Below are 13,890 nucleotides of genomic sequence, written 5' to 3' on the forward strand. Positions count from 1 at the left end.
TGCCCATGCAGGGGCTGTTAAATCTTGCAACTGTTACTTTTTCTTTTTCCACTGATAAGACATCTCAGCACATGCTAAGCATCTCGCTGAGCAACTGATACAGGAAGTATTCCCATATCATCGGATTTTTAAAAATCACAGTTCTAATCATTGTATACATATTCATATGAAATAAGTGGAAAATACAAGAAAATTATATGCAATCAACCACAACAATAATACATAATTTGATCGTTGTGAAACAAAGTCAGGATATATTTCATTTTAACATAAAAAGAAAAAATATTGAAAATCTTGTCTGGCAGGTATATTATACAAGAAAAGTCAGAGATCAGCAACTAATATTTTTACTGCTGGAAGGCTGAACAGGATAATGAAGACTGTATGCAGGTGGACAGCTTTGAACGTTCACTAAACAAATATGCTGAGGAATTAATTTATAAGTGACAAGTACTTATAGGTGGCAACATACACTTTATTTTGTACTTTTCTCTAAAGTAGGTTTTTAATGTTAGTTCAGCTTCTTATCATATAAATACTTTCACCTTGCTGTTCATTTGAATTGGAGTTACTATGGAGAAATTACTTTTTGATTCTACAGCATTCTACTGCATTATAAAAACTTGGAAATCATGCCATCATGCCACAATATGGGTTAGCAATTTTCTATGAATTTTTTTTAAAGGAGGGGAATCTGTTCACACATGAAGGATTCTAGAAAAATGTTTCAGTGTCACAAAATTTAATAAGAACCTTTAGAACCTAGGACATGATGATAGAGTACTCTTTCACCTTAAAATAGACTGAAACATTTTAAAAGAAAATTTGCCTCCATGTCTTTTTTTTAATTCAGAGATTTAAACATATATAGTTTGCCACAATTTCATATGTAACTGCCAGGAGAGTAAAGAAAGACCAGAGAATAGGGAAAGATTGATAAACATATATTGACAAGTGACAGCATATAGAAACCAAGAATAATCAGATTCCCTGTTATATCTCTGAAAGAAAATTCCTTAGCATTGAGGTCCAACCTCTTTCTTTGAATTCAGGGTAGAATTTGCCTTTCATTGAACTAGAACACTAAAAGATCTTTGAAGTTTTTTATTCTAGTCTTTAGTCTTTCTAGAAAATTATAATTCAAATATGCTCTAAAACACTATTTTAAACCTTGACGTATGCAGGTTAAAGAACAATAGTTAATAAATTATGTAAAGGCAGGTAAGACTACTACATTGGTGTCTCCAAATGAGCCATGTCTCCTGATACTCTCACCTTTCTAGAGGCCCCTCCCACAACGATGCTGGGCTTGGTCACATGACTTGCTGTAGCCAATGGGACAACAGTAGACATTACTCTAAAGTAGAGGCTTGATAAATGCTTGCATGTTGGGCTTCTCTTTTTGGAACCCAGCATCCTGGCTGTAAGAAAGTCTGTCAAGTTTTCTTCAAAAAGAGAAGCCATGTGGAGGAGAATGTGGGTCAACAGCCAGCACCAGACATATGAGTGAGGACTTCTAGAATATTCTAACCCCAGCAGAGCTCCTGGTAGAAGGTTGATGTGAGTGACCTGGCTAGTACCTTGTGAAGCAGAGCAATCCAACTGAGCCCTGCCCAAATTCCTGAGCCACAGAAACCTAAGCAACGCACTGATACTTTTTTAAGTAATTACAGTTTGGAGCAGTTTGTTACACAGCAGTAGATAACAGATACAGTAAGTGTTAGCAGGGACTCCTAAAGTTCTTTCTGGAAATAATTCCAAGGTACATTCTTCATTGACATACACCTCTCGTACTTCTGTCATCTATTTATTTATTATTGAGCCTGTCTTTCTCATTCTCAGTTGTTTAGAAGAACTGAGACGGTTGGTTCATGTGAAAAGTGTTGTGAGAACGGCTTTATTGTATATTGACTCAGACAAAATGCCAAGTCCTTGTTGGATCTCAAAGAAACAGCCTTCTTGATGATGGTATATATCTTAAATTAATTCCACTCCACAGCATGATCAAACTGTGGCTGGGACAGTCTCGTGGAAAGAAAATGTCTTTAAGGAATTCCTAGCACATAAGCCTTCTGTGGTCCAATCAAACCATTTCCTCTCTGTTTCTGTATATGGAACTGTATCCTCACAACCAATTTTAGGCACTAAAATGTGTAGGACTCTCTGGAGGAATTTGTTTTCTTAAGAAATAATTATTTGAAGTATGAGGTTTATTAGATTGAGAAAGACATCGGGTGTATTTTCATCCTTCTTTCTCTGGAACTAACATGACTTAATAAAAGAATGCATTAGAAGTAGTAGCAGCAGTAGAAGTATATTAGGAGAAGAGCCCACAGTAGTGAATGGGCAATGCACCACTTCTGGGGGATGCTGGTACTATTCCACTGAATTGTGGGGATTGTATCTCAGGTTAGAAACTACAGCAACTAACTGGTTCTAAAAACCAAGTGTCTGGATACCAAGAGGAGAAAGATGTCACCTGCCATTAAGCATAACTACTGTTAGCATCATTGCTGCTATTTCCATTGTTTAAAGGATGTTCTCTGTGTGCTTATCTACGGCATTATCTACCGGTGGGGGGGTATGGACGGAAAGTTTAGATATAAAATGCCATTAAAGACAGTCCTGATCGGACAATGACACAAACGTGATACTTACAGAGAGTAGTATTTGGACGGCACTGTGGATGACCTCCAGGTACTGGAAGTCGACGATGCAGCCGGTGACGGAGACATACGTGTAATCGTCCATCATGCCGTGGGCTGACGGGGGCAGCACTCTTCGGACACAGCCAGGCCCGTGTTCCCGCCACCACGACCGGTGTACAGAGATGTTGAATGTCATTAGATCTGTATCCTAGGGTATAAGGAGACAAGAGAGCAAAAGGAGACAATCATATCACATCACATCTTTGATTTTCACCTGAGGAAGAATTCAGGATGAATGAAATTGTTGAAATGGTTTAAATTTCAAGTAAAAAGTGACAAAAGACAAAGTTAACATTGGTGACATGTATCACATGGCTAAATGAAATAGCTCATTTTTCACATCGGTTATAGTTACTCAATGTGGTGATATAATTCTTTGAATAATAACATTTCAAGGTTAGTTAACCTTGAATAACACATAGTCAATAACACATCAAAAATCCAGAGATGACACGTTTATTTAAAAGTTCCTATGTCTATTTAAAAATTATATTGTCCACATTAAAATTTTCTTCTGTATTTTCTTGTTGCTCCATTGCCATTGGCATCACCATCATGCGCCAACATTTATTGAGAGATTTTTTGCCTGCTAGACATTGTTCTGAGCACTTGTCACATGTTATGTGTTCATGCACGTACTATCATCATCCTAAATTACAGTAGGCTGAATAATGGTCTCCCCAAAATACATTTATGTCCTACTCCCTGGAACCTGTGGATTTTACCTTATATGGCAAGAAAAGGACTTTGCAGATGTGATTGCATTAAGGGTCATGAGATGGGGGTATTATCCTGGATTATCTGATGGGCCCTAAAGACAATCACATGTCTCCTTATAAGAGGGAGGCAGAGGGAGAGTAGACAGACACAAGGAGGAAAAGAAGGACAGTGTGACCACAGAGGCAGAGCTTGGAGTGGTGTGGCCACAAGCCCAGGAATGTTGGCCGCCACCAGAAGCTGGAAGAGACGAAAAAGGATTCTCCCTAAAACTCCAGAAGGAGCGTGGCCCCGCCAACATCTTGATTTCAGCTCAGTGAAACTGATTTTCAGACTTCGGCCCAAAGTCTGAAAATAAGCTATGAGAATATAAATTTCTGTTGTTTAAGACACCAGGTTTGTAGTATTTGTTGTATAGCAATCATAAAACAACAACAACAAAAAACAAAACAAAACTAAAACAGGTGAGGAAAGAAAGGCAAAATAAATTGCCCAACTTCGTTAATAAATAAATTAAATGAACTGCCTATGTAGTGGCAGATCCAGACTTGACCCTATGCAATCTGTACTTTTAGCTGTGATGTGATGTTATCCCATTACCGACTATGTTCCCCTGCCCGACTCCTTACAATTCCTCATACCCTGAAGGGAGCTAGATCCTTCCTCCCAAGTGGTTTCCAAAAAATGCCACCACAGCTGAGCAAAAGAACAAAGAAGGCAATCCTTGACTTTTACATATCAAAATAGCCTTTCAGAGCTCTTAACAGAAACACCAGTGCAGGTGTTTAATCCTCAAGAGATGCCCCTTAGTATTTGCAGCGTCAGCCATGAAGAACTAAGGCTATAACGTTTTTGTCATAAACAATAGTTTGAAAAGAATAGATAAGGAACCAGATTCTTGACTCCCAGATAAGCTAAGGATTACAGCTGCCCGTGTGGAGCAGGAAGGAGGAGGTGTGATGATGGAGAGATGGCAAGGGCGCCCGTGGACTGTGGCCGGGGACCGGGGACAGTGTACCAGCAGGGGAGCCGAGGACGCAGGGGCAGGTCAGCTGGTCCATTTCCCAGCCTCCACGCCAGGCGAGCTGGTTGTCACTGGTGCCAGGGGGACCTGCTGAGTGGACACCACACGTGGCTTTTGCTCAGCCGCCCAGGGGCCACCCACTGATGGTGCAGCACAAATAATGCACATCTGTGCATCTCAGTGCCCCTCGGAGGACAAGTCCCCATCTCAGTGGCATAGGACACTCCTAAGTACCAGAAACTGGGAACTCTGAAAACTTAGGGGAAGCTGGTGTGAAACGGAAAGTTCTTGAACTGCTAGGTGTCTGGGACTGAATACAACCAACGTGGGAGCCCCTCGCCTGCTGTTACCCCCTGCTGTACGTGGTACCCACATCGCAAGGTGAGAAACATTTCCAGTTTAGGCTGGTAGGCAGTTATTTCACAGTTTTAGATTCTCCTCAACTCAAGTAATTCAAGTACCATTATAAGTATGCCTCTGATTAGATCAATAATAAAACATTTTCTTTCTTTTTTTTTTTTATGGTTTGCTACACATATCATTCAGTTACCTTCACAGTTACAGAATTTTATGGATAATAAAACATTGTACATCATTTTGTTTTGTTTTGTTTTGGTTGTTGGTTGGCTACATGTGTCATTTGCAGTTACCCTCTGGAGGGAAAATATTATAGAAAAATATAATTGCTTTCGCAAGTGAATTCAGTTTCATACAAGGCAATTTACCTACAGGCAAACTGCGTGCTGCTCCCTTTCCTGGCCAGCAGATTTAATCTCTTATAGTTAGTCTTGGTCACTACAGAAAAACTATTATTTCCGATTTTAATAGAATTCATTAGGTTCAGGATAAACTAGTATGATCTCAAAATTCATAGCAATTTCTATTCTTTACGCATTCTTACCTAGTGGCCTTTTCTATTGCAGGACTGTAAGTTCCTTCCAGTATGACTTTGACTGATATTTATATTACCCAAATAAAAAAGAAAAGTGAATTTATGAACTAATGATACATATTTGTTACACTCACAGAAATCTCTCAGTGCAGTTCTCACTTGATTTGTTGGCACTATAACATATTTATAAACTGTTCTATTCTTTGCAATGACTGTATTAAAATTTGAATGAGAAAATTGATAGCATCAAATTATACTTAAAGTTTAGACCTCTTAAATTTGGTATAAAATTTTATCACAAGTTTGTGTCTGATTTCTATCTCCTTCAGTAGTTAGATTTCAAACATTAAAAAACACTTTAACACATAATAAACTCAATTTCCTATGTCAGGCACGTCAAAGGAAATGCAACTCAGAAAACTATGATCTTTTAATAAAGAAAAAGTAAATAAATAAATGCAGAAGTTCATTTATTTTGTTGACATTTTGTCTATCATATCAAAGCTTGTAGTATTCAAACTCACGGGTTAGTGCTAAACCATAGGTCAACAAAGTAACCTTAAAAATAACTATGAGTCTCTCAAATGTCATTTCTTTTCCATTTCTTGGAATTAGACTATTATCTGAGAATTTAAGCACACCATGGTTAAGAAAATTGACAACTGATGTCTTTGCCATTGTCCTTAGAAATTAAGAGATATAGATAAAGGTATTTGTATTTATGCAAGTGTATGTGATTACCAAGGGAGTTTGTAAAACAAGGAGGAAGAAAGCAAGGAGAGAGAGAAGAAACATGAAGGGTTTGGGAGATGTGAGGACAGCCTGGAGAGACAGAGCATGTCCAGGCCAACAGGAGAAAGAATTTCAGGGAAGTTGGTAATGCCAGAGGCAAAAACTCCTCCTAAAATAAAACAAACAAACAACAACAAAAAAAAAACAGCACTGAATTTGCTGAGTGGTGGGCAATGGGGACCTTACAAAATGCAATGCCGGGAGAGTGTTGGGAGTGAAAAACTGCATTTCAAGGAATTGAGGGGATTGAGAAGAGAGGATTCGGTGTTTTTCATGAAGTTGGGAGTCCAGGTAGTAAGAACATGGGGTGGACAAGAGTCAATCTGTGCATCTACTCACACTCACAGATTTATGACTTAAAATTATTCCAGAACGCTGCTTTTCCCTGAATATCTACTCAACTAAATACTAAATGTTTAAAAGCCCTTTCATCTCATTAGTGTGAATCTCAAACTTGTTCCCATTTTCTTCGAGTACTTGAATAAAAAAAAAAAAAAAAAGGAATTTCCAGAATTCTTTGAAATGCTCATTAACTGTGTATGTGGATATGCCTGCCCACATTTTATTCACAGTAAGTGTAGCTACAGTATTGGAATCGGCTCACATCCTGAAAAATTCAATATTCATTTTCTATTACAGTAGACCACTATATAATTTTTCATTAATCAAATAACTAGTCTTTCTCTTATTCTTCTTTGTTCTTTTAATCATCTGCTTTTTTTGGTATGTATCTAATTTAATTTTAGCTAATCCTCTTTATTTCTAGAAATGGACTCCCAACTACTAATAATCATTTTTTTCCTTTCTCCTTAGTTGTGGCTGGAAGGGTCATTGAATCCAATTTTGTATGGCTATCTACTCTGTCTTTTCACTGTCTTTTGTCATAAGCCAGCCCATCTGGAAGTGAAAATGTGACTTTGAAGAGATGTCCACATGTATTTAAGAAAATAGATTTTGCTCAATTTTAGAGTTAGCTTTGGGTTTACATTTATATAATTAAATTCATGTCAGTTGAAATTTCTTTTGAAATACTGTTTATCTCAGAATAGGAATTAGAAAAATTAAAACAAATGTCTTACATTTCTAATAATTTTCTTTTCACTGAAGCACCAAACATTTCAGAGAGTATTGTAGATCTATATAATAAAGGACAAATACAGTGCTTGGTAGTGAGGTTTACGTGTTTGGAGCCCATTATACAAAGACTTAGCATCAGTTCAATTATTGATATATCAACAATTATATGTTATTTTCCTATATTAAAAGCAGCTCTTAGGGATAAGCTTAAAAGGTTTTCAAGCTTCCATTTGAAAGTGTTTGTCAGTTACTGTTGCTTTCTTTTTTTTTTTTATAAATCTATTTATTTATTTACTTTTGGCTGTTTCGGGTCTTCGTTGCTGTGCGTGGGCTTCCTCTAGCTGTGGTGTGTGGGGGCTACTCTTCATTGCAGTGTGAGGGCTTCTCATTGTCGTGGCTTCTCTTGTTGCGAAGCACGGGCTCTAGGCGCGCAGGCTTCAGTAGTTGTGGCACGTGGGCTCAGTGGTTGTGGCTTGCGGGCTCTAGAGCTCAGGCTCAGTAGTTGTGGTGCACGGGCTTCGTTGCTCCACGGCATGTGGGATCTTCCTGGGCCAGGGCTCGCACCCCTGTCCCCTGCAATGGCAGGTGGATTCTTAACCACTGCGCCACCAGGGAAGCCCCCTACTGTTGCTTTCTTAAAGAACTCTTCCTGCAAGCCATAGCACATCATAATTATTTAGGCCCATGCCACTGGTGTTGAATATAAAGAACAGCCTGCAGAGTGAGGAGCAGCCATTGGTCATTCTGATTTTCTGTCTCTTATCCTTACAACTAGGTATTGCTAGGGCTTTTCAATTGTCTACTGTTGATCAGAGGCCAGAGGCAGAGCTGAAAGCAGTCAAGCTTTTGACCTTCAATCTTGAGCTTAATCCCCTAGATTGAACTACTTTAGGAAGCCGTGAAGTCTCATCTATCTATTCAACAGATATTTATGGAGTTTCTAAAATAAGCTATGAACTGGGATTTAAAAGTGAACATAAGATCTTATTCTTGCCCTCATGGAACATATATTCTCATGGAGAAAACAAGTAATAAAGTAAACAACTATAATTAAAGTAGACAAAAATAATTATACATTGTAAAAACTAATAGAAAGAGAGTAATGTGATGGAGAGTGATTGGGACGAGGAATGGAGTTACTTTACACAAGGTGGCAGAGAAGCCTTCTCTAATAGTTGATATTTGGGCTAAGACCTGTTGGTTGAGAAAGAACCAGAAGATGTGAAGATCTGGGGAAAGAGTACAGCAATCAAACAGAACTGCAAGTACAAAGCTCATGGGATGGCAAAAAGGTTTAAGTAAGTATTTCAGGGACTGACTGAGGGCCCACATAGCTGGAATGAAGCTGAGGTCAGGATAGAAGTGGTACAAGGAAAGATTGAAGACGTAGGAAACAAGCTATGATAAAAGGTCTGGATTTTACTCAAAGCCAGTTGGGAGGTCAAATATTGATATCGCCTGCTTTGCATTTTTTAAAAGATCATTCTAAGAAGTGTATAGAGAATGGATTTGACTAAATGGAAAAGTGGAAGCCAGTAAGGTGGTTATTGTAGCAGGTCAGGTGACTTGGAGAAAGATGGCGGCAGTCGAGGGGGTAGAACAGAGAGGGGAGGCATATTTTGGAGGTAGAATAGCATGTGGAGTTGAGAAGAGATAAATGAAGGAAGACTTGTTTCTGATTGAGCAGGAAGGCTCCCATCTGCTGATGGCAACTCTCTGGAGAAGAGGGCAGCTCTGAGCCACCAACACCAACCATTGGGCAGTGGGCACGCCAGCCCTGTAAAGGGGGGAAAGATGGGGCATAAAAACAGTATTTACCAGTGTATTTATATCAATTTGCCATTTTCAAACCAGTTTCCTTATATGTGGGTTAAAACAAATAAGTAATCACACTAAATGGTGTTAAAAATAAGGATTTTTAGTGTAAGAGAAAAGAGACCGTTATGCGATCAAAGAAAATAAGTGTAAATACTGTGATTTGGAAAAGAAAGAGTCTACTGCTCTTCCTGTTGGTAACATAAATTTTAGTAATATATTTTACTATCCATTTTTTTTTACTTTAGAAATGAGAACTAAAATATTACCCATTATCAATTAATCTTAAGAATGATGAAATCAGTTCATTTAAATTTCCTCCTGATGTTGCCTACACAACTTTTATTATCATGCTCTGAGTTGTGGCTCTAGTGCATTCAGTCACACTGTTAATTATAGAATTTTCATTAAAATGTATAATGTTTGTGTTCATTTATTTTGTTGTGGTCTTTTAATTCATTCAGCCAAATACCTTAGTCCTAGAGTAAAGAGCACTTGAAAAAAATAACTCTATTGCTGAGTCTTTTATTTATATTCCTATCTGGATTAGCTGAATTTTAGGATTAGTACAGTTTTAGTCTGTAAGTGTATATATTCACTATTTAAAGGATTAATATAAGCTCTATCTCCTCAGTCTTTGAAGGTTTGGTACTGTAGGCATGGCACTTTATACATGTAAGTAAAATTGTACCACTGCTAAAAAAATACATGATGTTAAAATTGAACTGAAAATATCAAAATGCACTCATGATTTAAAATCATTAAATAAAATGTGTGTGTGTGTGTGTGTGTGTGTGTGTGTGTGTCTGTGAACTCTGTCCACTGAAATGGCTTAGAAACTGTGTCACCCCAGTAGCAATGAGCACTTCTGGTTCATGTTCTCTAAAGCAACCCCTCGCTAAGAAGAACCAAGGTTATTCCCTGAGAAATGCTAAATCCAGGTGTGGTGCAGGAAGCAATAAGCAGAGTGTGCAATATATTTTTGTGCTAGAAATTAAGAAAATTTTCCAAAATTGATGAGTCATGTTAAAAGGATATAGGAGCCAGTATGAAGTGTCTATCACTGGCTAAAGTTGTGATAATTTGACCATTAAAAAGGATTATGACTGAGGCAGACCAAACACACTGAATCAATGAAAATCTGCGATTGCATAATACTCAAAAAAGAAAGGCAGAAAAACACACTGTTAATATTTAAAGGAGCTATTTAAACAACACCTTCTCTGCGCTTTCCATTCAATTTTGCTATGAACTGCTTCACAAAGTGAAGTTTATTAATTATAACAAACAATTGTATTTCAAAAATGAGTGATTAAAGGTAAAGAATTAAGCATTTATTTTGCCTTTCCAGCAGGAATTATGTATCAAGATAACCAAGTTGATGAGGTAAAACTCTATATAACTGATAAATGTCAGGCAATAAATATAGAAGAAATGAAAGAATTTAAAAAAAATTACAAATTATAATGAAATTATTTGATTCTTATAAGGATTAGCAATTGATTATAAAAAATGAGGTTAAGTTGTTTATTCATGTAGTGCCAAGGTATGTAACACAGATTCCTTTTTCAGTGTCAAGTGGTACTTACGTAATAATAATAATAAAAATACCACATTTCAGAACTTGTGACATATACAGAAAATGATATTCAAGGAAAAATTTTATGTCATTCAATATTCATAGTAGAAAAGAAGAAAGGCTGAGAATTAATGAGCTAAGCATACAGTTCAAAAATTTAAAAAGAATAACAAGACAAAAGATGTTAGAAGAAAAGATGTAGATACAGATTTAATTAACAAATATTTGTTATGTGCCTATGTTGTGCTGGGATCTGGGATTAATCCATGAATGAAACAGAAAAAAATCCCTGCTCTAGTGAAGCTAACATTCTAATAGGAGAAGACAGACCATAAATATAAGAAAAATAAAGTCTCTTTCATGTTAGAAGGTGAGTGCTTATTAAAAAGAGTAGAGGACTGACATATATACACTAATAGGTATAAAATAGATAACTAATAAGAACCATTGTATAAAAATAAATAAATAAAATAAAATAAAAAAAGAGTAGAGGAAAGACATCAGAAATATATAAAAGCAGAAACTAATTAAAGATACACTAGAGAGGATCAACAAAGCACAAACTTGTTTCTTTAATACACTAATAACATCAACAACACCCTGATGAGAGTGATCAAGCTTGATATTACTTGTCATTGTCTAGGTGGCATGGTGGCCATTCAGATACAGGACAATGAAAAGTCTTTGGATAAAGTGGCAACATCTAGAAGTTTAAAACGGGCATGCCTTATGGTTCTGCAATTTTACCCCTCTGAATTTACCTAGCTCACATATACACCTGCATACACATGTAAGAGTGTTCATAACATTGTTTGCAACAGCAAAAACTTGGGAGCCACCTAAATGTCTATCAAAAATTAAGAAATTGGCATTCATGCAATCACATGTTATGTGAAGTAGAAATAAAGTAAGCCTATGTATATTAAAAAGGATGGATTTCTCAAACATTACGTTGACAAAAAGAATCAAGTTGTAGAAAAAATAAACATTGTAGGACTTCAGTTACATAAAGTTTAAAAAGGTGCACAGCAATACTATATATTTTTAGAATGCAGTTATATGTAGTAATATTTTAAAGAAATACACAAATATAATAAATATTAAATGTAGAATACAGGGCGAGAAAAGGGATCGGGGCATAATAAACAAGAAAGGTTTAACTGTTGGAAAAGTTTTATGTCTTTATTTCATTAGTCTGTGAGTATTTGACTTATTTCATTACTTTTTATCAAGTATTGCACACTGCTTGAAAATAAAAAATTAAAATTAAAAAAAACTTTCCATTTCTCTCCACTCAAATTGCCACCATTTCTAAACACAAGTCCTGGTATCTTCTCTTCTTCTTCTCCAACTTATTTTTCTTATTAAAACACCAGAATAATCTTTTAAAAACCCAAATGTGTTGATGTCACTAGCTGCTTAAAGAACTTCAGTGGTTTCCCATTGCCCATAGAGAAAAAAGTAACTCCTTTCCAGAGCTGGAAAGGTATTTACTTACTCTGCTTTTAATCACTTCTCCAGACTCCTTGTTTTTCTTCCCCTCACACTCTACGCTCTAGCCATACTGAGCTTCCTTCTGTTCCCCAAATGAACAGTTCTCTCTAACCTGTTGGTCTTCACACATCCTGTTCCATCTTCACAGAATATTGTCTTTCACTCTCACCCTTCATCTTCTTCCCCTAACACTAAAATCAACACCTCCCCATCCTGGTTACCTGGCTAACTCCTATTTATTTTCAGATTTCGGCAGAGATATCAACTTCCTTGGGAAAGTCATCACTGGCCCCTGGAAATTCATCCACAGGAAGTCTGGGCAATAAAAGCCTTCTATGTTCTCCCGAGTGCCTGGTCCTTTCACGTAATTTTATATCTTTGTTTGGGTGGGGATGACACATTACTTTTTTTATAATCCACTTGCTGACTCACATGGCAGATTATAAACCAACTATGATCTGCACTGCTTTCCAAGGGCCAAGCTCACAATAACAGCTCAGTTTTTTAAGTCAAATGAATGAACGAGCCTAGCTACTGGATTCTTTGAGGCACAAACTCAATTAAGAATTGAGAAAACCTAAAAAAAACCCCAGAAGGTCACCGAACATCCATTATTGCTAGTGGGAGTGTGAATTTGTGCAGCCACTTTGAAAAAAGTTTTGTATATCCACTGTAGGTAGATAAATGTATGCCTTATGACCTAGTGGTCCCACTCCTGAGTATGAATGCATTATCAAATGCATTTCTTAAGAAAGGTAAGTATGGAGAGATTCAGCCATCTTTCTCATGTGTTTATGAAAATAACTGAGACACTGTGCAAAACTAGGAGGAAAAGAACCATGGTGAAAGGTTGAATTTCTTTCCGGAACCATTGGATGCTGTGGAAGGAACCAAACACCCCCCCACCCCACCCCACCCCCAGTTTTCTAATAATGACTTTAAAGAAATCACTAGTCCCATTAGAGGAAATTACATAAATGAAGCCCGCCTCCTGCTGGGCCACCTTGAAGGGGGGTAGGGGAAATACAGCGAGAAATTTACAAAAGTCTGCAATTTGCAGGAAGACTTTTGTTTTTCTTTTAAATGTCAACTTCCCCTTCTTTTATCCGTGTTTACTTTGTAGTTGTCCATTCATTAGCCATGTCTTGTTTTATGCTGATTTGCTTTTTTTTTTAAATCCATATGTGTGCACTTTTCTTTAATCCATATGCACAGCACTTTTCTAGAAGGACACAGTAGTGGCTTCCTCTGGGGGAGAGGCATTGAAGGTTTGGGGTAGGTGATTTACTTTTTGTTCTAAGTCTTTCGTATTGTTTGAATTTATTACTGTGTACATATACAGTAGTGCCTTTTTAATTAAAATGTTTTTTACATGTAAGTTACACTTTAAAAAACATGTTACCAGTTTTATTTTTGAATTTTTTTTTTATAGAGCAGGTTTTTATTAGTTATCTATTTTATACATATTAGTGCATATAGGTCAATCCCAATCTCCCAGTTCATCCCTACTTTTGATGTGCATCAGGTCCATAGGGCAGAACCAGGTATGTCCCTGCAAAAACAGCCTTTCAAAGCTGAGCATTTGTGCATAGAATGCAACAACATTTCAATGCAATGGTAAAAACCATTTCATGCCAGTGATGCCTCAAATATTATTTGTGAAAGTATAATGTACATTCCCAGATACTGACATTTATGGTATGTAATTGCTGCACCTGACGACACTAAGATTTGCCTACAGATGATTTTTTAACAATAAGTGTACATGTTGTTGTAATCTATGAATTTTAAA

The 13,890-nt window shown here is 36.9% G+C and overlaps 1 protein-coding gene across 1 annotated transcript in view; it reads right to left on the reverse strand.

Moving 5' to 3' along the window:
* The window catches only part of NKAIN3 (sodium/potassium transporting ATPase interacting 3), a 247,328-nt gene that overhangs the window by 106,636 nt on the left and 126,802 nt on the right, over positions 1 to 13,890 (reverse strand). The window contains 1 exon segment of the mRNA XM_036830086.1: positions 2,659 to 2,856. Coding sequence (XP_036685981.1) covers positions 2,659 to 2,856 — 198 coding nt within the window.

The sequence above is a fragment of the Balaenoptera musculus genome, chromosome 17 (genome assembly GCF_009873245.2).
Source record: "Balaenoptera musculus isolate JJ_BM4_2016_0621 chromosome 17, mBalMus1.pri.v3, whole genome shotgun sequence".
Taxonomy (NCBI): domain Eukaryota; kingdom Metazoa; phylum Chordata; class Mammalia; order Artiodactyla; family Balaenopteridae; genus Balaenoptera; species Balaenoptera musculus.